The sequence below is a fragment of the Poecilia mexicana genome, unplaced genomic scaffold (genome assembly GCF_051168715.1).
Source record: "Poecilia mexicana isolate PSO_F unplaced genomic scaffold, ASM5116871v1 scaffold_6, whole genome shotgun sequence".
Classification (NCBI taxonomy): Eukaryota; Metazoa; Chordata; class Actinopteri; order Cyprinodontiformes; family Poeciliidae; genus Poecilia; species Poecilia mexicana.
The window spans coordinates 5,139,594-5,162,760 of record NW_028263375.1 but is presented as its reverse complement, the minus strand read 5'-3'; the positions used below and the strand labels follow the sequence as shown (position 1 = coordinate 5,162,760).

General features: G+C 40.0%; 1 protein-coding gene across 2 annotated transcripts in view; it reads right to left on the bottom strand.

Annotated features, from left to right (window-relative positions):
* Positions 1–1,644: 1,644 nt before the first annotated feature.
* The window catches only part of tspan9a (tetraspanin 9a), a 215,162-nt gene continuing 193,639 nt past the window's right edge, over positions 1,645–23,167 (bottom strand). Inside the window, exons 4-7 of one of the 2 annotated variants that reach the window (XM_015005377.2) lie at positions 20,341–20,442; positions 19,957–20,088; positions 18,017–18,100; positions 1,645–7,954 (exon numbers count right to left, since the gene is read on the bottom strand). In XM_015005377.2, coding sequence (XP_014860863.1) covers positions 7,883–7,954; positions 18,017–18,100; positions 19,957–20,088; positions 20,341–20,442 — 390 coding nt within the window. In that variant the 3' untranslated portion in view covers positions 1,645–7,882. The remainder of the gene's footprint in view (positions 7,955–18,016; positions 18,101–19,956; positions 20,089–20,340; positions 20,443–23,167) is intronic. The other variant, XM_088006114.1, reaches the window with a different exon arrangement.

Genomic DNA, 23,167 nt, shown 5'->3' with positions numbered 1-23,167 from the left:
GGGCTTAAAGGCTGCGGAGGAAGTTTGGTTGAAGATCCGGAAATCCTCCGATTCATTAGGAGGAGAACCGGCGCAGGAAATACGGCGGCCATCTTGGAGCGGTCGTCCCTCCTACTTTGCTCAACCAAAACAGCAGAAGATGCCTCAGCACTGAGGGATATTGTTGTTCGGATCGATGGATTATTGATGCGAGGGCTCCACAGACAACATTTCACAAGATGGACATATTATTGTGTATATATTGTGATTAGAATATTACTTTACTGTATTTATGTCCACCGGTGAGATACCAGCTAATATTAGCTACAGTGCTTGGTGTAATACGGGTTCAGCCCCGCTATGAAGGCTAACTGAGATTCTGTACATCTAAAAAAAAATAATTATTCTCTAACATTGGCTTAGATTATCTGACACAAGGGCCTATATTAGAAATGAAACAATATAACACATATTATAAAACTTATATTATGTGTTATAACATTCACCGGCAAAGTTTACACAGGTGGTAAAAATGATTATTTATATTCGTTCACTGTCAAAGTAAGATACGTCCTAAATCTTCCGTTTTTGTTTTGAAGGTTTCCTAAAGACACGATGAGGAAGAAGAGGGAGAAATCTATGAAGAGAGAAACGTCTCAAAACAAAAACCTGATGACTCCTACCTCTGATTTGTCAGGTTGGTTGTTTGCACGTTTAAAAATTAAACACCTTTTAACAATACTGTGCAAAAGTTTTAGACCAACCCATATATTTTTATATTATTTCTCTGATTTCCCTTCAACCATTAAAATGACTAAAACTTATACTTAAATAAATCTAACATTGAACTGATCTGTATTTATTTGTCTAAATATTTTTAATATTTCATAATATTAGCTAAAATATTACATGTAGAAATCAATTATTTTATGATGTGTTGAACACATTGGTTATTTTCTAATAAGCCCATGATCCCATTTTGCACTACTGCTTTTGTATATCTATTAAATAGATATTTATTTGAACTCAGTAATTAATTATTACCGAGTTCTGACCAATTTCTCTATATTTGTCCTAAAACAAGGCTGACTATCTTAAATATTTTAAAGAGGTTTTTGTTTCCAATGTTTTCTGAGGTATTTTGAAATCTTTGGGTATTTTTTTAACCAAATGTGAATTTGTTTAAAATTTGAAGTTTGCTTTAAAGCCATGATTAATGCACGCAGTTTCAGATTTTGAAATCCAGGGAAAATGCAGGACTTTGTTCTAACTTCAGGGAAAAAGCTGAAATATTGTGCAGCTATTAAAGCTTGATGAGTTTTTCTAGAATTAAAAGATCAAATGTACTTTAACTACTTTTCCTGATCTGGAAGCTGTAAATTATGTCTAATTTACTATTTTCTGTTATATTTATAATTTACAAAGGATCCTTTTTTGTAGTTTGTTTTAGAAAGTTTAGTATAATACGTACCATAACGCAGTTTTGCAGACAGAACCCAGAAACAAACCTTAAAATCCCATCGGCTGCAGCTTAACAAGCTCAGAGCTTCGCAGGGACATGAGATTCGGTTCCAACTGAGATCCTCCTGAATTCAGGTCAATGATACGTATGAGGCTGGGAAACGTAGAGAAAGCTCTAATAACAACAAGTGGGGGAAAATCCACTCTAGATTACTTTCACTTTATTTCAGTACATGTTACTCATACAAAATAATCTGTACAAAGGCTAAAATAGGTCAGAGTTTTGCATAGAAACAACAGCGATCTAAAACGACAAAACAAAACTGAGGGTGGAATGGCACAAAACAAGCATTCTCTTTTACTCTCGCCAACACACACACACACACTTCTGATGACATTGGGTTAAAAAGGGGGATCTGTGGAAAAGATGCTGCCGCTCATTCCGCCCTGTTAAAGTGCGAGACAAATTGCCAGTAGTTTGGACTTTCATCACCTCCTTTTTCTTCTCTATAAAGACCCTCAGAGCTCAACCTGCCGACTGCTGTTAGCTCATCTTTAGGAGAGCTCCAGGATTACCAGGAAGAAGCAGCTCTGAGGCAGGGATGCCTCTCCTTCATTAAACACTTCATGAGATCTGGACTGGCAAATTCCTCTCACTCTCCCCACCCCATAAAACCTGAATCAGTGTTTAAATGTGGCCTACATAATTGACAGCAACATATAAATGAGAATAAATCAGAAGCAATGAGTCATTAAACATGAAAGGCAATGACTGCGCGCCATCTTGGGATTTAGTGACACACTTTCCTTTATTTAAAAAATAGTTGATTTGGAGAGAAAAGAGCAGGTAAGTGCACCACCTCGGATAGAGTAGCTTTGTGGCAGGAAGTCACAGGACGATGATGGCAGGCATCGGACGCCGCTGCCGAGCAGAGCACAACATCAAACACGCCGTTTCTGCAGTAGAGCATCATTTCCACCGCTCAAAGATGCGGCTTCAGCTCAGGAGACGGATTCAGAGCAGATTACACAAAATAATACGCCGAAAGGAGGTAAAAAAATGAAGTGATTCAAATAAAAAGAAACTGCTCCAAGTCCCTCAGAGCTACACAAAACCCGGAACGCTGCAATGCATTTAGTCCTCAGCATCTCTGTGACTTACTGAGGGATGAGAAAGAATATTTTATGCTTCTTCTGAAATGAAAAAAAAAAAAGTTTTTACTACAAGATCAAAATCCAGTCAAACAAGACACGAAAAGCTTACTGATAAAAACATAAATTTACATAAAATTTACACTGCAAGTGGAGGAAGAACAGCAAACAAGGAAAACAGACATGAACAGTACAAGAAGATATGTCTAAGTAAGCATGAAAGCACATAGTTTGTTAGAAAATTGAGCTGTCAGTGTAAATATATTCATTTGTGTTGAAGCAAACACTGACTTGCATCAGTTGTAAGATGAGAATATATTTCTGTATATACACGTGGGGCTGGTACATTAGAGTGACATGAGCAGCTAAGCTGCACGTCCTCATTTATTTAAAACTAGAAGTGGAACCTGCCAGCGGTGAGTCTCCAGTCATTAACTATATGACCAAAGTATTCGCTCAGCTGTCCGAGTCGTTGGATTCAGCTGCATCAAATCCAGCATTTGGGAAGGTAGACTGTGTCTAGAAACATCTGTGAAAAAATTAATATTCCACGTCAACTGTTAGTGGTGGCAAAGCAAAGTGGAAACAGCCACAAAGTAGTAGACTGTAAAATCACAGCAGATTTCAATGCTCAATTATGATTTTGTTAATTTTTCGCGTGGTCATTGATTCTGATAATTAGATCAGATTTCTGTATGAACGGTTTTCAACATCAAAGCGACTCACATGCGTAGCAGAACGTAGAGGTGACACAGCAGCGCTCCGTTTATGGCAGTAATAATGGACCCACTTTAATGTAACCGAGTCAAAATCATAAGATGAGGAAAAGGAAGAATTTAGCCCACGACTGCAGCTTCTGACCCGGTTCTGTTTGGATGTAGAGTCAGAACTGATGGGATTGGGATTTGTTACACTTCACTGACACACACACACACACACACTTCTTTCATAATTTTATAATTACAATTTTCAGCCATTGTTTACGGCTTCTCCTGGTGCAGAACTGACGGATGTTTCAGGTTAAAGTCGGATTAAACATGAAAATTCAGACCAACGATGTCAAACTCATTTTCAGTTTGGATAAGAAACAACTTGGCCAGTTGAGTCGATGTATTGATAAAACCCATTAACAAACTGTTGAAATATGAATAAACAGCTGTCTCTGCATTGATAAGTAAAATGAAATAATAGTGAACATCTTTTCACGTTGATGTAATTTGGTTCCGTTAATAAAAACTGAGATAAAACCTGCTTTACTTTGACTAATAAAACAATATTTAAGCACACAACGTATTTTGAAGGTCCTATTCATGCGGCCCTCTTTTGGCCCCTGCACCTTCACTTTGACACAAGGTGTAGAAGATGTGAAAACAATCAGATATGTTACACACATGGACGTGGAACAAAACTGATGCTTTAGGGTGGTGAAACCAAAGTGAGCCGTTCAGACTGGCGAGAAAAAGTCGGGAGAATGGCCAAGAATTTCCATGGCTGCACAGTGTGGGCTGCCATCATATATGAATTTATATAAACTCTACATCTCTCAGATGAAGGTAGACCAGAGAATACTGCTGGTAATGCAGTGTGTTTGCTAAATTTTCCCTCCATTCATTCTGAATCGATGTGCTTGTTCCAGTATTAAGACAAAAAAAGGCATTTTTGCACCTTGTAGAGAAGTGCTGCCAAGACTAATCCCCTGTGGAAAAAATGAATTAAAGGTGTCATCTGCGTACAATGAGAGTCAGTGGAGCGTCTGTCACAAACAGAAACAACAAAAACAGTAGAAAACAAACATTAAAACAGCAACAACCAACATACAAAAATAACATCACTGGACAGCTTTTGTTAAAATGTCATTTGGCCCTACGTTCTAAAAAACGCACAGATGAGCCCAAACTAAGCGACAGTGGCAGGGTTGAAGCAGAGTTCACACTCAGAGTCTGTATATTCGGATGACTCAGCGGCGAAGCGTTAGAGTCTGCAGGCTTTGAACGTCACATTTGGAGAATTTTTATCCTCTACACCCTGCTTCCTTGTGTTTCCTATTTAACGTGAGTACAGTGAAATATTCACCTAGATTTTTTGTGAGGTGTACAGTGCAGCCTCACTGTAGCTGAGACAGTAACACCGATTCCTCCTGTAACTGTAACCCTCCTCAGTTTCCCTCTGCTGCTGCTCTCCACAGAGCTGAGCTGCTTCTCTGCAGCGTCTCAGTGTGGAGCCAGGCGTCTGCAGGGCCAGGCGGTAAATAAGGGAGAAAACAGTCGTGTGGAGTTTGTGGAGGCAGCCAAGCTGTGGGGCCTAAGAGAGGAGCAACCAGTCGTGCATGCAGTGTGCAACAGCAGCTGTCATGTTAACCCCATGGACACGACAAGAAGAGACACATAATATCTCAGGCTGCACAGAGCGCTCTAAATCTGCAGAACAAACCGGGAACCACATGTTGCACAAATATACAGAGTTCTACAGAAGAGAAATACGACCACTGGAAAAAATTAATTCTGATTTTTTTCTCAGAATTGTGACTTTAATTTCAGAATTCTCAGAGATTAATAAAATTCTGGAAAATAATGGAGAGAATAAAGTCATAATGCTGAGATTAAAATAAGTATTTTTTTCCCATGGCCCTAATCCTTTTCTGTAGAGTTCAAGCTTCAAGTGATGCAAAATGCAAAAATTGTAACTAAATTTGAATTACAGTCACTTTAATACTTTGTGTAGCAGCTTTGGAAGTTCAGGCTGTGAAAGCAGCAGCTGCTTCCAGAGTGGTCCTGTTGGACAGGTGGAAATCAGGCTTGTGAGGGAGGTTAGAAATGGGATTTATTCAGTGGGATGCACGTCAGGTGTCCAGAGCCTTTATGCACTGGATGCTGCGGCTTTAGCTGAGGAATTTCAGTGAATTAAACGGAAACAGAACGGCACCAATCAGGCGACAGCGCTGTCTCGACCTCATTCTGCCTAGCTAGCGTACGCTGCGAACAATACCGCTGGGTAGCTTTCTAAACAAACAGAGCCACTAACTGTAATCATAGACACAATGATGTGTCACAAAATAATAAAAAAGGGCTGCAGCAGCAGAAAACCAAAGACAGAGGCTGGAAAAGTAGAGGAGGAGTGAGCCTGAAACATCGACGGACATTTCTTCTGTTTTATTTTAGTTTTGCAGTAAATATTGGCCAGGTGATGTATTTCAGCTGAATTTTAATTTTCATGAGTCTTTGTCTCTCCAGGTAATGAATTTTAAGTGAAATAAAGTAATCTGTGTCCCTTCTGGATTTTTGAATCATGTAATTTGATTCAAATACAGACTTTAATCACTAAAAAATTCATTAGAATAAAAATTTAAATAAAAAAAATAAATAAAACTAATTAGTGAGTATTAGTTGCTGTGTGAAAAAATATTTTGCATATAATATTTTAATGACATTCTTTAAGAAAACACAACCTAAAGGGACGCCGGGTTAATAGGACATATGCTCTTTCTTCACTTCTTGCTGCTCATATCTCATCATTTGTGCTTAATCTGCAGTCAGATCTGCTCCAGTTTGCACCTAATCAACCGTCTCTGATTAAAGCTGACCTGCTTCACTCTGTGTGGACGCGCTGCAGCGTAGCATCGTTCTCTGTAAACCGAGCATCCTCACTGTAAATAAAGCCATAAATCTCTCAGGTTTTTTCTTTCTGCAACTTGTCTCTTAATTTGCTGTTTCTTTTTCATCGTTGTAGATGTCAAAACAATTTACCCCGGAGACGTCACAAAAACTGAATAACCTAAGCCTGACAGCCGCAGCTAAACCGATCCCCATCCAATAAAGGTAGCTCTTCACACCTCTTTATACCTCCTGAGATAAACTGGGGGGCATTCTCTCCAAGCCACCAGCAGATGAAGAGTATTTTTGGTCTGCGGGAGGCAGACTGATGCCCAGGCTTCCTGCGGTGCGTCAGTGCGTAAACAGACGTGTCCTACAGGGTTTGTGTTGCTATATCTATCCGCCTTGGCTTTGATCCCAGCCCCCTTCCCCCACCAATTCCTCTTTAGGCTGCATGAAAAGTAAGCTTACATGAAATATGTGAAGTTGCAAACCAGAGGTGTGACTGAGTAATGAGCAGGAATGTCAAACTCACTGCTTCCTGAAATGTGGGAAGAGAATCGGGGTGTAAACAGAAAAAAAATGGAGGCAGGGTTGAGTTGACTGAATGGATGAGAGCTGGAGGAGAAAGCTGCTAGCCTCCTCCTGCCAGCACAATTGATGGCTGCAGCAGTGAGAAAACATGTCTGCTGTTAGCCTTTCCTCTCTGATTCTAGGTTTTACCTCCTCTGAGTGATCAAACAGACACAGAGATAAACACACAAACACTTCGTCTAAAAAAAAATAAAAGACTTTATCACCCGGATCCCTTCGTGGCGCGCTAACAAACAGCTTAACACTGTGAATGTTGCCTCACAGGGGAATCTGAACACAGCAATGCGTGTTCAAGGACAGATTTATGAATTAAAGTTTATTACCCAGCGGATTTTGCAGAATTTGATGGCAAATAAATCCACTGATAATTCCTCACGCTCACATGATGTTCTTCCAACACTTTCCCTTTTCCCTAATCTCTCCAGCGCAGTAAAAAAAAAAAGATCATGGATTACAACAAAACCCACTCAGACATGTCTGTGCCCCTTCACGTCAAACCCGAGCTGACACGCAGCGCATCTACCAGGTCTGCAGGAGCGCTGAGCGTTTGAATAAAAAACAAATCTGAGAAGTTTAAAACTAAAGTTTCAGAGACGCGTAAGTCAGAGAAGTAAAAAACTAGCATGCCGTATTGGGTCTTTATCCATTTACAAGGGAAAACGTGGAGCTTTGTGTTGATCAACATGAAAAAACCTCCAGGAAGGAGAAAAGTTTCAGTTTGTATTTCATGGGTTTTCTTCACCTTGAAGATGCTGTATGGGCTTCAGTTCAGGCTTATTGTCTCAAAATCCAACTTTCCTTCCAGCAATTTGTTAGTCCAAGAAAAATGATCAAGAAGATGAGAAAAAACAAAGTATATTTCATTCAGAACCAATGTTATTCTCTTGCGTGCCAAAAGTAGGTGTCCCTTCAGTTCCAGTTGTGTTACTCTTTGGCAAAATGAATGAGAGGAGGAGAGAGCAGGAAAGGTGCAGGAACGCAGCTGGAATCTGTACAGGCCAGGAAGGAGCACAGGATGCTTTACACAAGTGGTGAAGTGAGACGGAAAGCATGGATGTTGGAATCAGAGTCTCTTCCCAGCAGGCAGTGGGGCTCCTCTGCCCAGGCTAGGCGTCGTACTTCTTCCCTGTTCTGTGGATGTGATGGAAGAGCGTCATGGAGAACGCCATGCCCAACAGCTGCAAGAGAACAGGAGGGAAACGGAAATAAGTCACTTCCTGTAGGTTTCAAAGATGAAAACAGATGTTCACTTACACTGATAAAAACACAAATGTTTTTCATAATGTCTGACATTATTTCAGACAGTGGTGGGAACACTAGAGGATCTAATGTTTCGGTTAGCACTTTTGCTAACATTGAAAACGTTTAGCGCATTTAGCTTCCCCTAAATTAAAACACTAATTTTCTTGTCTGTTTTCTATTCATCTGAATAAAGTTCAACATCTGTGTTGAAGTAGTAGGTAGACTACTAAATGCTCTTATTTTGAAGGGGGTGTTTCCTGTCCTCGCCTCTCTTTCTTCTTTACCCCAATAATTTTAATTCAAACAAGAAACAGACTTAAACAAAATAAAACACAGAAAGCAGAGAACACGGTTTAAATATAAATATAACAAATAAGGGAGTTAATGAACATGTAAATAAAAATCTCAAAACTAATTAGGTGTTCCAGGTTTGTACTCTTAATTAAAGTTAACGTTTAGCATTAGCTTCTGCTAAATACATTGGAAGCTTCTGATCAATAATTAACTAATAGCCTCCATAATCCCCAGAAGTTTCATTTTAAACATCTGATAATGGAGATCCACTTGAGACACATTGTAAGGTCACACCTTGAACACACTGAAGAGAAACCAGCCAAGATTTCAGGAACAAACTGTTGACCTCCAAATGTCTGGTTCAACTTTGGGTCCAAATCACAAATAACTGAAGGTTCATCGATTTCAATCACTAAATGAAAACATCATAGGAACGAAACAGAAATATTACATGGGGAAGACGTCCAGACAGTCACTGATACGGTTCCCAATGAAAATAAGAAATCAAAGCTCATTGCTAAAGAAGCTGGCTGTTTACAGAATAATGTGTCTAAGGACATCCATGGAAAGTTGAGTGGAAGGAAAATCTGTGGTAGGAAAAGCCATTATAGCAGTCACTACTAAGAACCACAGGCTGATCCCCACGTGTTCGTCACACTGATGCAGGAATTCATCCAAAAGGAGCCCAGACCAGAATCCTCTACCGAACCGGGTCATTATGTTCAGTAGGTCAACATTCAGTTCTTCTGATGTAATATTCCAAATTACTGAGAAACTCAACTTTGTTTTTAGTCAGAATCAATTAAATGAACTGAAGTATTAGATTTTGATATTCCATTCTGCGGTTAATGAAAATAAAACAGGGGAGCTTCTGTTGAGTAGAAATTGTTTTTCCTGCGTTGAACCTGAAGTGATCTGTGTGTCCTCTGTGTGTGATCTGTGTGTCCTCTGTGTGTGATCTGTGTGTCCTCTGTGTGTCCTCTGTGTGTGATCTGTGTCCTCTGTGTGTGATCTGTGTGTGATCTGTGTGTGATCTGTGTGTCCTCTGTGTGTGATCTGTGTGTCCTCTATGTGTGATCTGTGTCCTCTGTGTGTGATCTGTGTGTCCTCTGTGTGTGATCTGTGTGTGATCTGTGTGTCCTCTGTGTGTGATCTGTGTGTCCTCTGTGTGTGATCTGTGTCCTCTGTGTGTGATCTGTGTGTCCTCTATGTGTCCTCTGTGTGTGATCTGTGTGTCCTCTGTGTGTCCTCTGTGTGTCCTCTATGTGTCCTCTGTGTGTGATCTGTGTGTCCTCTATGTGTCCTCTGTGTGTGATCTGTGTGTGATCTGTGTGTCCTCTGTGTGTGATCTGTGTGTCCTCTATGTGTCCTCTGTGTGTGATCTGTGTGTGATCTGTGTGTGATCTGTGTGTCCTCTGTGTGTCCTCTGTGTGTCCTCTGTGTGTGATCTGTGTGTGATCTGTGTGTGATCTGTGTGTCCTCTGTGTGTGATCTGTGTGTCCTCTATGTGTGATCTGTGTCCTCTGTGTGTGATCTGTGTGTCCTCTGTGTGTGATCTGTGTGTGATCTGTGTGTCCTCTGTGTGTGATCTGTGTCCTCTGTGTGTGATCTGTGTGTCCTCTGTGTGTCCTCTGTGTGTCCTCTATGTGTGATCTGTGTGTGATCTGTGTGTGATCTGTGTGTGATCTGTGTGTCCTCTGTGTGTGATCTGTGTGTCCTCTGTGTGTCCTCTGTGTGTGATCTGTGTGTCCTCTATGTGTCCTCTGTGTGTGATCTGTGTGTCCTCTATGTGTCCTCTGTGTGTGATCTGTGTGTCCTCTGTGTGTCCTCTGTGTGTGATCTGTGTGTCCTCTGTGTGTGATCTGTGTGTCCTCTGTGTGTGATCTGTGTGTCCTCTGTGTGTGATCTGTGTGTCCTCTGTGTGTGATCTGTGTGTGATCTGTGTGTGATCTGTGTGTGATCTGTTTTGTGCCATTTTCCCTCCCGTCCCGCCGTGAAGGACGAACTCAGTTCAGCCCTCAGATGTGAGCTCTGGATTTTGTGATGGAAAACAGAACGACAGCGTGCACAAGCATCAAGTCAATGAATCAAATGGAGATGCCACTGAATCAAAGTCTGCAGCCATCTCTTTGAAGTTTCCATTAGCCCTGATACTTTACATCAAACGCAGCCACAAGGCCGATCCTAAAGCCATTATCCTGAAAAGTTTGGGTGACAAGGAAAACAGAGTTTATGGATAGATTTTTTTAAAAAACAAATTTGGTTTTTAATAGGAGAATCCCTCAGTAGTCTGAGTTTAACTGAATGTTCTTTGGTTAGCATAAACTGCAGCTAAAAACTATCAAAAATAAAACGTAAGGCAGCAAATCTAAATATCTAGAGGTCATTCTGCTACTTTTTCTGTTTTGTATTTTTGCAAAATGACTTCAAACTGATGATTTGAAGTCATTTTCTATAAAGTGAATGTGGTGATGTCTTCTCACTAAATAATATCTGTCAGTGGACGACTGTTTTAGATTGAATGCGAGTCATAATCTTAGATCCTGCCCACTCCTCTTATCATCCACACTGAGACGGGCAGCTGATGTGACTCTCCTCACTAGAGTTTACGCATAAAGACAGAAAACATGCAAAAGAAAAAACCTTCCTGTTGACAGACATGTGGAGTAAAGACAGGATTTTATATAACATGGAAGCTTTCCAAACATTTACGCTCTTATGATCCGCCAGCCATGGAGACGTTTTCCCCGCTCTCTCCTCCTCCTTTCATAGTCACTGAGCTACTTTAACCATTTAGACATCAAAACAATCAACTCTTTTGGGAAATCTCTCATAAAACCTCATAAAAAATCTCATAAAAATTATGATTCTTGAAATATTTACCTGTTCAATTTTTTTTCCCCAACAGGAAATGGGAAACCTTTCAAACCACTGAGCCGCTCTGAGCTCATTGAGGGCTAATTACAGCCCCTCACTGTTAGCTAGAAACGTAATTTAAACATTGATATTTTACCAAATACTTCAGCTCCTCAACGTGTTTCACTGTTTTTATCAAACCAGTTTCATTGGCTTTTTCCTGAATAAAGATGATGACGTCATCCATCCATCCATCCATCCATCCATCCATCCATCCCCCCTACCCCCCAGCTAGCTGGTCTCTCTAAATTGGCTGCAGCCGTTCATGCATGGTTGTTTGTCCTGTGTGTCTCTGATAGATTGGACCTGTCAGGGCTCAACGTGTTACTCAGTGAGAAATAGGTTAAAGTCCCAGGTGTAACGATGGCTGTTAGGTTTCTCTACTTGAATCTGATTCAGCCAGAAGAATGCTTATCAGAATGGCAAAAAAAAAGGGAACAGGGTGTAATGTTAAATCCTCAGAAGGAAATGTATAATCAGTGAAGGCCTGCCGACTGGTCTGTGAAATTTGAGCCTGATTACCTTTTTGTACTTTGACACCAACTTTGCTAATTAATTAAATGGATTTTCATGCATATAAAATTTTAACGCAACTGATCGTTTTTTTTTTTTACATGCAGAAGCCCCAAGCTGGAGCCTTTGTCCTGGAGCATTTCTGGTGCGCCTGCACAAGCGACATCAACAGACAGCAGCGACTGGCCACAAAGCTGCTTCTCTAACCTCACTGGGTTCATTTCTGCTTCAAAACGAGATGTGATGGACACTGGAAAAGACTAATGTTGTGCCAAAGGAGTTAGCCTATCAGAAGCTATTCAAGCCCAAACTAGCATCTCAATGCTAAACATGTAGCAGCTAATGCTAATGTCAGTGTCCATCATCTACATTTCTAAAGACACTTAATGAATGATCAGGTTCCTGAAACATCGAAAGCTGAATAACACTTTGCCCCAATTTAATGGTTGAAGAATCTGAATACCAGATTGAAAACAATAAACATGTTTTTGTTGAACTCGTATGTCTATTTATTCAATAACTTAGCAGTAAAAAGAGTTTTAGGCTTGAAAATTCATTTTGTGTATATACATTTTTTTTATTAAATGCAATTAATTAATTACAGACTCGGTAATAAATTAATTACAGACTTGATTAAAAAGTCCCAAGACTACATAAAGAGCTGCAGTTATTTATTTACATGTTGATTAGAAATGAAGGAGCCTGAAGCGCTGCTCCTGTTAGCTTCTACAGAAATGAATCAAACACCTTTTAGCAAAGTTGGAAAGTAAAATCTTTTTGTCATTTTGGAGGAAGACAAACACCCAGGTTTCTGTCAGACTGAGTCTGCATCTTCTACAAATATTTCAAAACTACATCCAAGTGCCTCCGGCCAGTTTTACATTTCTTTGTCATGTTGTCCACTTTGGTTTGGATGAGCCAATCTGTACTCGACATCTGCTTCCTGACTCTTCCTACCGACACTGAATCAGAGGAGTGAGTGGGTTAAAACTAGGCTTCAACCTTCAGGAAAATGTTCTTCATTTGTTAGCACTGACAGGCTGAATATATGAAATAACTGTAAACATGTCAGAATAATTGCAGTGAGGTCAGATATATTGCATGTTTTTTGTCTTGAAGTGGTTATTAACTTCATTTCAGAGAAATGAGGTGAAAGACGTGTTAGGAGCATAAAAACAAGGCCAGTTGTGAATTCCCTGGACTCATTCAGCCTTGCCAGCGTATAGTCTTTTCATTTCAATTTGTATTAAAAGCAGATGCTAAGCACTTGTCTTAATTTATACAGGACTGACCGAGATGGTGCTGAAGGAGAAGGTTCTTTGTTCCTGGATGAGAACTGCGTTCATTTAAGAAGCTACCGACAAACCTCTCAACCCCGGCGCTTTGTTTTCCACTTCGCCTAATACCTTCAGAGGCAGAGAAGTCATCAAAATGATAGTAATTTTCTTTGAAATCTTGAGTTCCTGAAAGGTCTGATGGATGTAATCACAGTGACTCAGAATTTTAGCTTTACATCTGCTTCTCTGTGACTAAAACATTTTTGAAGGCAAATTCAGCAAATATTTGTATTATAAGCAAATGTCAAAACTGCTCAAGAATATGAGCACTGGATGCACCGCCTGAAGGTTAATGTTGACAACAACACATACTAATTGCTAAAATACAGCACAGATTGTATGGGATCACATGGTAAGTGCTTTTCCTAATGGGTGGCATCAATCAAATTAGTTAAAGAGGCTTACAGCCCTCCAAAGAGCTCCTCTTAGCAACAGCTCCGATTTACAAACATGTCATAAGCAGAACATTTCTGTGAACAACCAGGACAATTACAATTTATACCAGGCAGATGCAGCAGGTCGCTTCCAATGCATGTTTATGAGGAAATTTGAATGCAAATGAAATTTCGGGACAAGCAGGCGCTATTTGTTTTGTCCTTGACACTGAAGAGGTAAAGTGAGAAGAATAAAGTCTAAAAAGTGCTGAGCTGAAGTGGAAGTTTCATAGTTTTGATAAAACACTACAACCCAATAATTACAACCCAGTTGTTGGCCTAGAGAGGAGAGTAATAATTAGCCTTAGCGAAGTGCTAACTGTACAGGCTGCAGTAACACATCTGATCCTGTGGAGGGCGATATACTCTGACACACACTGAGTCAGTCACATGTGGTTGAATTTAGTGGCTTAGCTTCTGCTAAAGGTCACAGCGCTTTAGCATTAGCATTAGCGGGACTAATGTTCATGATTAGCGTAACTAACTTTTTAGCTAGCGGTTCAGATCACTGCTTATGTGAGTCTGAGTTTGGATTTGAAGAATGTTTAAGCAATCCTGACTTTACCTCTTCACTTCTGCTTGCAGCAACTTTTAACATGATCTCTTTTTAAATGAATAATTGTGGAGTTTTCATGCCAGCTGGTTGTGACTGTGTATGGCAGGCTGTGCTACAAATTAGTCCACAAGGTATAGAATACCTTAACCTCAACCTAAAAGTTCAAGCACAAACGTCCCCTAAGGACATTAACTATGTGCATAATCTTCCAGAAGTCAACAAAAAGCTTTAATGGGGAGGTCACCTTGCTCTAAATGAACCATGGATTCAAGGATTAGGAGACTTGCCTTGAGCACAGTAACAGACGTATTAAGGAGAGAAGAGGAGATAAAACAAGAGATAAACTGAAAACAAGCAACAAAACAGAGGAAGGATGCAGCAGCACCAGGAGAGACAGATGTGCAAATAGTAATAATCGTAGTAAGAAGAGCCGGCTCCATTGAGGCTGTGCCGCAGCGTGAGCCTTGAAGGCTGTAATAATGAACAGAAAGCTGAGTTACTGTCAGAAATGTTCGGGTAGGTGACAGAGATTAAATGGATTTAGCAGAAAAAAGTGCTGCACAGAAGCTTCCCCAGAGCAGAGATCACATGGACAGAGGTGTGAATCTACAAAGTCCAGCCAGTATGAAGAGTTTAGTTCAAGACGGTCAAAACAAAACAATGACATGTGAAACGTTACGGTTCTGTCAGAGTTCTGGACATTTAGAGGCAAATGGAGCAGAATGAGCTGTTTAAACTGGACACCAAAGTTCTGATTATGAATTTGTTTTATATTCCTGCTTGTCTAGTTATTCGTCACTTGTTGATCTGAAAGATTTAAATGCAACAACAAGAATAAAACAGAAGAAATCTGAGAGGGGCAAATATTTATGTCCCTGAACTCAGAGAAAATATAAATTAATCATAAGCAAAATTAAATCAAAACTTTACTAATGGTGGTCAAACTGCAGGGAAATGTGGAGATGAAACAATGTTAAGGCAGTCAATAACTTTTTGGTTTTATTGGTCCATAAACAGGCCCATTAACCAACTTATATTAAGTACTGAACTCATTTACTTATCGTTTTATTGGCCATGTGGCCATCAGTAAAGCAGAAATACATGATGGAGGGTCATTTGGCTAAAGCCATTTCTTGAATAGCCATTTCAATATAATTTAATTGATCCCTTCATTCTACAACCTACAGAAGGAGTGAAAAAATTTCAGATTTCTTTTTTTTGTCACACTTAAGAGTTTCAGAACATCCAAAGAGAAAACAAGTAAATACAAAATGCAGCTTTTAAATGAAGGTGTTTATTATTAAAGGGTAAAAAATCCTAATCTATACGTTGCTGTAAATAAACTAAATAAATAAATTAAACAAGTAAATTCAATTCGGGCTGATTTAAATAAAAAAAAAAAATCAGTTTATGGAAATAAATAAACTCAACTTCATTTATCTAAATGAATAAATAAATATAGTTTATTTATACAAAACTGAAGAAATAACCAACTCAAAAATAAAATAAATTCAACTCTGTTTAAAATGAAATACATTCATATAAGATATGCGAAATCTGTAACTAACTTAAAATAATACAATTATTTATTAAAAAACAAATTTATCTAAATAAATAAATGCATTCCATTCATTAATATGAATAAGTAACTAAAAGAATTTAGTTTATTTACATAAATAGTGTAATAATAAAAAACACTGTTGAACATTAAAAGCCAAGTTTGATGCTGCAGTAATTAGATGTGAAATGAATTCAGTCCCATCAGGACCAAAGCTCCCGTTTCTCCCTGATGCCTGCAGGACGTTAGACGCTCTGCTCTCACCTCCGCCTGCAGCCAGGAGCGGAAAGGTTTCCTCAAACATCTTGCTGACTCTCGTATGTCGGCCACATCGATCATTGGAAGAGTTGATTTGCACGAGTCGATGGAGTCTCGCACGACTAAATCCTGATTAGGTTCGTCTTTGCTTTGAGGAGACTCAATTACTGAGTCACCAGCACATTTTTGGATGCGACCCAGCCTGACGTCGTTAACAACTTTTCTTATTTAAAACAAACAAATAAAGGGAGAAAAAAGCTGTTATCCTTCGATTTAAGAGAGCAATCTGTGCGCTAGCTTCCTGGTTTATCAGTAGATCTCAGGGGACGGGGGGTCAGTCAGTCCGATATGTTGTTTGGGGCATTTAAAGATTTAAACTGCAGGATTTTAGAATCAATACAAAACCTAACAGGGAGCAGGAGAGGCTGAGGGGACGATGTCTCTTCGTCTCAGTAAGTGAAGCAGAAGCTGAATTTTCCATGTCAATAACTAAATGATGTGTTGATATTATATGAAGATGTGAAGCAGAAGATGATGCTTAATAAGGTGGAGCATCAAAACTAAAGCTTGCGTCGGCAATTCAGCAGATTTTTAATGTTGAGACGAATCAACAGACGTCGTTTGAGCTTCTCATCACAGGAACTGGAAAAATGGTTGTAGAGATCTGTGAGCACATTAGAGCAGGAGCAGAGGAATCACCTGATTCTGCAGGCTGCAGGTTATTAGCCACCTTAACAGGTGATTCATCTTTACTTGAAGTGCTCTGTGACAGACTGGAAGCAGCTTAAACTGCTGCTATCACTCTTATTACCTCAGCATCAACACATTTCTCTTGAAATACAGTTTGTAAATTATTCAGTCAAGGCGCCTGCATTCAGTTTGGTTAGAGCTATTTAAGCATCAGCATATTAAAAGTGCTCAGTAAAAAAGACAGAAAAGTGCAGAGAAATGGTCACATAAAATAACTCCAGCTGCCGGCGGGGACGACTGCAGGATGAGGAAGGACTAAATCAAGGTGCAAACTGGGATCTGTGATTGTGAAAAGGGGAATAAACCAGAACTGGGCCAAAGTGGCAGAAATTACACACAAAACTGAGGCTGGAACAAATATCCTCATCATTTCCCTTTTAAATTAATAAAATTTCTCTCTATGCAGGAAAAAAGGAGCAGCTGTTGTGGACTTTTTCCATCTCCTGATAGACTTTTGGTTTTATTTCACACCAAACTATCATAAATACACATAAACGGATGTGTCTCTCATTCAGGGCGCGTTCAGACCAGCCCAGTTTAATCCACTTTAATTCAACTCCAGTCTGTTTGCCTAGAAAGTCCAGTTCATCTGGGGAGGTGTGAATGCGTAATTGGACTTTGATACGGACCAAAGAATGAATTCTGGTCCTAAGAACCCCCGTCTCGGTTCGGCTGACCTGAACTCTGCCGTTCGGATGCATATCTAAACGGCAGCAGAACGGTGACTGCTCCAGAAACAGGAAGTGGACTAAAGCACAAGGCATTCTGGTAAATACAACCAAAACACACATGCTAGGCTAGCGCTAGCAGAAGAAACGGCTCGTGGTCTTTCACCAAAGACAAAAATGTTGCAATTATGGTTTCCAATCAAACGGATTCTACCGGCTATCAGGTGTGAAAACACCTTTAATCTCCACAAACTCAGTTCCCAGATTAATGACTGCAGCTCCCAGTTGAACATCACGCTCCAAAACAAACCAAAGTTCCTGTTTTAGGGAGTGAAAGTGGGATGGATATAAAGCAGAAGAAAAGTGACGCTTTAATCTGCAACTCTCCCTGCTTCTCTATATTCATTATCTTGGCTCTCCGATCGTCTAACAGCTCTTCCTTACCTGACTGCCGCCTCCTTGGCTCAAAGCCACGCAGCTTTGAATCTTCCAGACAGGAATAGAGAACAGAGCCGCAATATTTCTAGATGTGTGGGAGCCCAGAACGCCCACCGAGCCAAAGCTTCACAGCTTTCTCAATCGAACAAGATGGCACAGGGGGCCACTGGATGCACACTTTCTATTCTCTTTTTTAACATGTTGTCAGACACATGCAAAAGCATAAAAGAGCAACAGGGGAGGGAGAAAGAAATATATATATTTTGTTACACCCACCTGCACTACCAAGATGACCATGCCTATGGTTCCCAGCAGATGCTTGTTTTCACCCAGCCATTCTTCCACCTTCTCAAAACAGCCCTGCAATGCCAAAGAAAAAAATAAAAACAGGGGAAAATGAGCATTTTTCAGCGTGGGAGGCGAGTCGTGTCAGAAATGTTGCAGTTTTGGGCCTCAGCTGCTCAGTCACCTGGAAAAAGTCAACCAACCAGTTAAATAAAAAGGGCATTTCATCCTCATGGATAAATATCAGATGAGGTGTCAAAACACGTGAATTTCCCCATAAGGTCAGGTTTCTATATGCAGGACTGTGGATGAATGTGAGCAGATTAAGGCACTCGTCTTTCTCTGCTGTTGCCTTATTCAGAGGTGAGGGACTTCACTTCGGTTTCGGTCTTAAAGAGGTGCTTCTTGCTGAGGGGGATTGTGAAATATCAGGCAGCTGCTCCTCTGGGCAGGATTACACACAAGCTTTCAGGGATGAGCTTTCCCACTGGACCACCTCATTGTCTGCCTATTCTCATTTTGGCAATTACATTACAGCTTTTAATCCTTTACTCTGGACCTGCTAACAAACCACACGCCAGACTAAATAGGAAATTAGACTTGTAATGGGTTGAGGACGTTGTGCTGCAACAACAAAAAAAGCTCCGTAATGATCCAAATTCTGCAGTACAAGTGAAATGTTTAAACAGGTTTAAATGAAAATCAGCTACTATGCAATCAGTGGAGCAAGTGTGCAATAGATGGTGGATTTTATGTTGCATGTGTATCAGTTTGCATGACAAAGACTTAACATGAGATAAAGAGCTTAGTAAGCTTATTGTGCATCAGCAAAAACACCTCAGATGTTTTCCAGATTTGTTTTGGCTGCTGTTAATGTCTGATATCATTTTTAGATGTTGGTCTTTTCATGTCGAATCTTTCTGCTGTCAGTTTGTGGTTGTTTCGTATTAATCTCAATATTATTTTGCTTTTTTTCCCTCCCTTTCCATCTGTTTGTGTTTGGTGTTTGCATCTCTGTTCTGGTTTGGACAATACAACAAGAAATGTTCTCTTTCAGCCACGTCTCATAAATTCAAACATCATTTATTTTAGTAATTCAACTGACAATGCAAAAGTCATGAATTGTGTAGAATGATTAGACATAGTGATGTATTTGAATATTATAGAAGAACAATAAAAAGGATTTTTAATGAAGAAATGTTTTGTTATAGGCAACACAATCCTGGGGAAGAATGCTCACCGACTCGCTTCACAACAATGATGAGGCAAAAAGGGTTGATGGTAAGTTTAGTGGAAGAAAAAAGTGAGAGAACAAGCAACAGAAATTAGCAGTCTTAAGAACGTTAAGAGTTACTAAACCTCAAATCAACCTTTGTGTCAGTAAACTGTGCTACCTTTATGTTTCTGTATAATTTATTACATTTTTGTGTAAATTTGTTTTGTTCTGCAATAATTTGCCTAAAACTGCCTCAGTGCTGCCCTCTTTGGGAGAAAGACTGGCTACTGCAGCTGATTCTTCCTACTGGCAATGGCTTGACTGAACTTGGTACCGGTCCAGACTGCCGAAAAGTACCAAAAGCTGCTTTAATCACCATGGCAACACCAGCAAACTTGCCTGAACTAACGCCAGCTGTCAAAGTGAATGTGGGACAACAGAACCAATGAAAGATGAGCTGAAGGTCGGCTTTGAAGCAAGCTGGGCTTCCTGAACCGCAGCAGAACCACAGACTGCAGTGATGCAGGAATTCAAGCAAAAGGAGCCCAGACCGATACTGAGCGCATGTCCTGCTTCCACAGATCAGATACTGTTGGGTTTTAGTATCTGAAACCATAAAAACCAAACTCTGTATTAATCTTTGTTATAATTGAGTCTTTTGAGACGTTTTTGACCACACTGTAATTGTTCTGTGTGAGTGGAAGCTGTAACTCACCCGGCTCCAGAACATGTTGGTGGAGTTGCGGCCACAGTTTTGGTAATGCTCCTGGCAGCAGCGGTCAGGAACCACCTTCTCCTTCAGGGCATCGTGCCAGTCCGAGTACGCTATGACGCCGCAGCACTTCCACTGGCGTCACAACACAAGCACACCTGTCAGAGTCTGCACACAACTCTGTGTTTTAATTAGTTTGTTGGTCTTAAATAATGGAAGGACTCTTCTCCACCAGCCAGGTTGGATGTTTTTAACGTCACAATAATGGTACAGCTACACGCCTGGAAATGCATTAGCTGGAATATGTCAGAATAACTTTGCATTTAGGTGATTAAACATTGATGCTAATGTAACACCAGTGTAATGTGTAGTGTGAGGCCTACCGACCTCCGCCTGGATGATGTTCCATGCATTTCGAAGGCCTATGTTGTTTTCTGAGTTGTAAAGAGCCAGCCCATCCTTCAGGTCCTGCTTAGCGTTCTCGCTCACCTGCAGGTAAAGAGAAAACATTAGCCTGAGGTTAGCCGCCTCGGCGTGAAGTGGTCGGCTCAGCGAGGGCAGACGTCTGAACTCCAGCTTTCCTCCCCGTCTTTATGTGGCGTTAAGATTCAAGAAGGCAGCGTCAGCTCGAGTGCTTGCAGCTGTGCAGTCACATATTTCCCCCTTTTCAAATCAACATGGTTTTCATATAGATGTAAACAATCAGGCCATTATCCACGCTGTGCAGAGTGCTTTTAGAGGACCGAGTATGACTGCTTACGGATTGTTGTTTTTCCTCATGAAATGACTAATAATGCTGAGTCAAACATGAGGGTTTATTTGAAAAAGAGCAGCAACAGCAAATGGACCGAATCCTGAGAAGCTCTTCACAGTTCTGTTATGATTAATAACTACGGACACGATGAATGTCCAACCGTCACGCCAATCAGGAAGGAGATTGGTTCTGGTCTGAAATGTCCAAATAGACCTGGTGAAGATTCTGCTGTATTTCATTCCACAAGTATTTGATTTTGTGGGAGAAAATGAAGGAAACTTCCTGATATCTCTTCTTCTGGTGCCTTTATTTTCTCAGCAGTGTTACTTTGTGTTCAAGTAAAGTGACTGATTGAGTGAAATTCGCCTTAATGACGATTAAAATTAGCAATGAACTTTTTACTTTTATGGTTGAATAAAGAGTTAAGCATCCCTGAAGTTCAGTAAAATGTGTCAATCATAATATTAATATGTTTCCCCATTTAAAGCTACTGCTAACTTTGAGCGGTGTCTGTCAGAGACGGATGAAAAGACGTTTGGCAGTTTGATCCCAGGAGATAAAAGGTAACAACCTGCTTCCTTCTGTGTCCGAATGTTCAACCCAGACTCCTCTATCAGCTGCCAGACGGCGATCCGGCCCTCTGGAGAACATGTCTGCACTGCTTTGGAGTCCAGAGGCAGCGTGTTTCACCCCACTGCATCCGCAGCAGTGAACTCAGTTATGTGTGACAGTACAATACTTAGTCATGAGGAAATTAGAAGTGCACTGATTGCAGTTTTCTGGCCGATCGCCAATCTTTACAAAGCCCGGCCTACTGATATTGATTTTAGCTTATAACGTTTATTTTCTGAAGCGTTTCTAAAAACAGCTACAAAGTTGCGGATCTGTCAGCCGACTCTCTTTCAGGCCCATTGCTACCCAAGAGAATCATGTTCAGTTCATACAAAGGCACACAGAGTTGTCCTCTTCAATCAAGATAAATAAATATTGGGCTTCAAACGAATATTCAAAACCCATAAATGAACCTAAATGTCGATAAATGAACATCTATATTTATATTTTGTGAAGGGCTCGTCTATGTCTGCTCTGCTTGTATGTACAACGTTTAAAATAAGAGATACGCTTTGAATGATTTCCAAACCAGAACCAGTAAAGGAGCGACTCCAGCACCAGTTCCAAACCAGCTCCAGACTGAAGACCGTGTTTAAATCTTCAGTTTAGTCGCTTTGTCAGGAGGTCTTTTGTGCATCCACAGCTGTGCTGGGCACATTATTCAGTAGCTGAAGGCATTTTCTTCTCATCATTTTATGTACAGATGTGATGTCTGCTTCCAAATTTTCCTGGCATTTAACTTAATCCATTTTTTCCCCTTTCCAGGTAAAATATTCTTCTTGCCAATTGCTGCAGCGGAAGCTCATCCATGCTCCTTTTGTGCGTAACAGATGGAGAGGGATTCTGTTTTACTTTCATAGCATGCCTCTACTCACTACAGCAAAAAAAATCTATTTTTGTTCTTCCAGGCTAAGACAGTTATCAAAAATGAATCGTTCTATGATTTGGAAGTTCACAGACTTTTGTTTCTGAATTATCTCATGTTCTTCAGATGAAACAAAGATTACCTTCAAAAGAACCTAAAAGGTTGCATAATGCGGTGGAACAGACTGTCATTAATCTTCCAGTTGAAGCTAATTGGCAAACGCTTCTGGATCTTTCACCTCCCAACCGGAGCTCCGCTTCCTTTGGTAATGACTGTATGTTACAGAGTAAGAATGCAGCTTGAAGACATGGCTGGGTAAAACAAGTGCAGCAGCCTTCATGACAGAGAGCAGCCATTTTAAAACGCTCTTTCTCCACCAGGACATTTTACATATTGAAGTAAAACCAGATGTCAAACTCTTACAGGTGTCTTCTCAGTGTTTTATGAAATATACAGTTCATACAAATAATTATGCTCATATTAAGACCACATGTCCATGTAAAATTAAACAGATCCTCATCAAAGTATGACTGACAAAGAATTTCACATGTTTTATTTCTCTGGCTACCACAAATCATCTATTTCAGTATTAATGTTTCTTAATAATAAACTGTAACACATGCAAAGTGTAACTTTATGGCACGATAAAATAACACCAAGTTAGAAACTGTCTGTTCATAGCGTTACTTCAGAACAAACACAATTATCCCTCCATCTCTGACACAGAGATGGAGAACAAAACTGAAGTTCTGCACACAAATTACACAAAACTCTGTAGGCTAACATTATTATGCATGTTTTAAGTCAGAATAAAATAAGTCTTAATTTCCTATAATAAGCATTTCTACCCTTCTAGCTAAAATTTACCCAGATATTATTTAGTAAAAATTATTTTTTTTCAGCTATTTTTAAATTGTATTAATTCTAACAGTTTCATGATAAACCAGTTTGGCATATTTTCTGAGTTCACTCGTCGGCTTTTA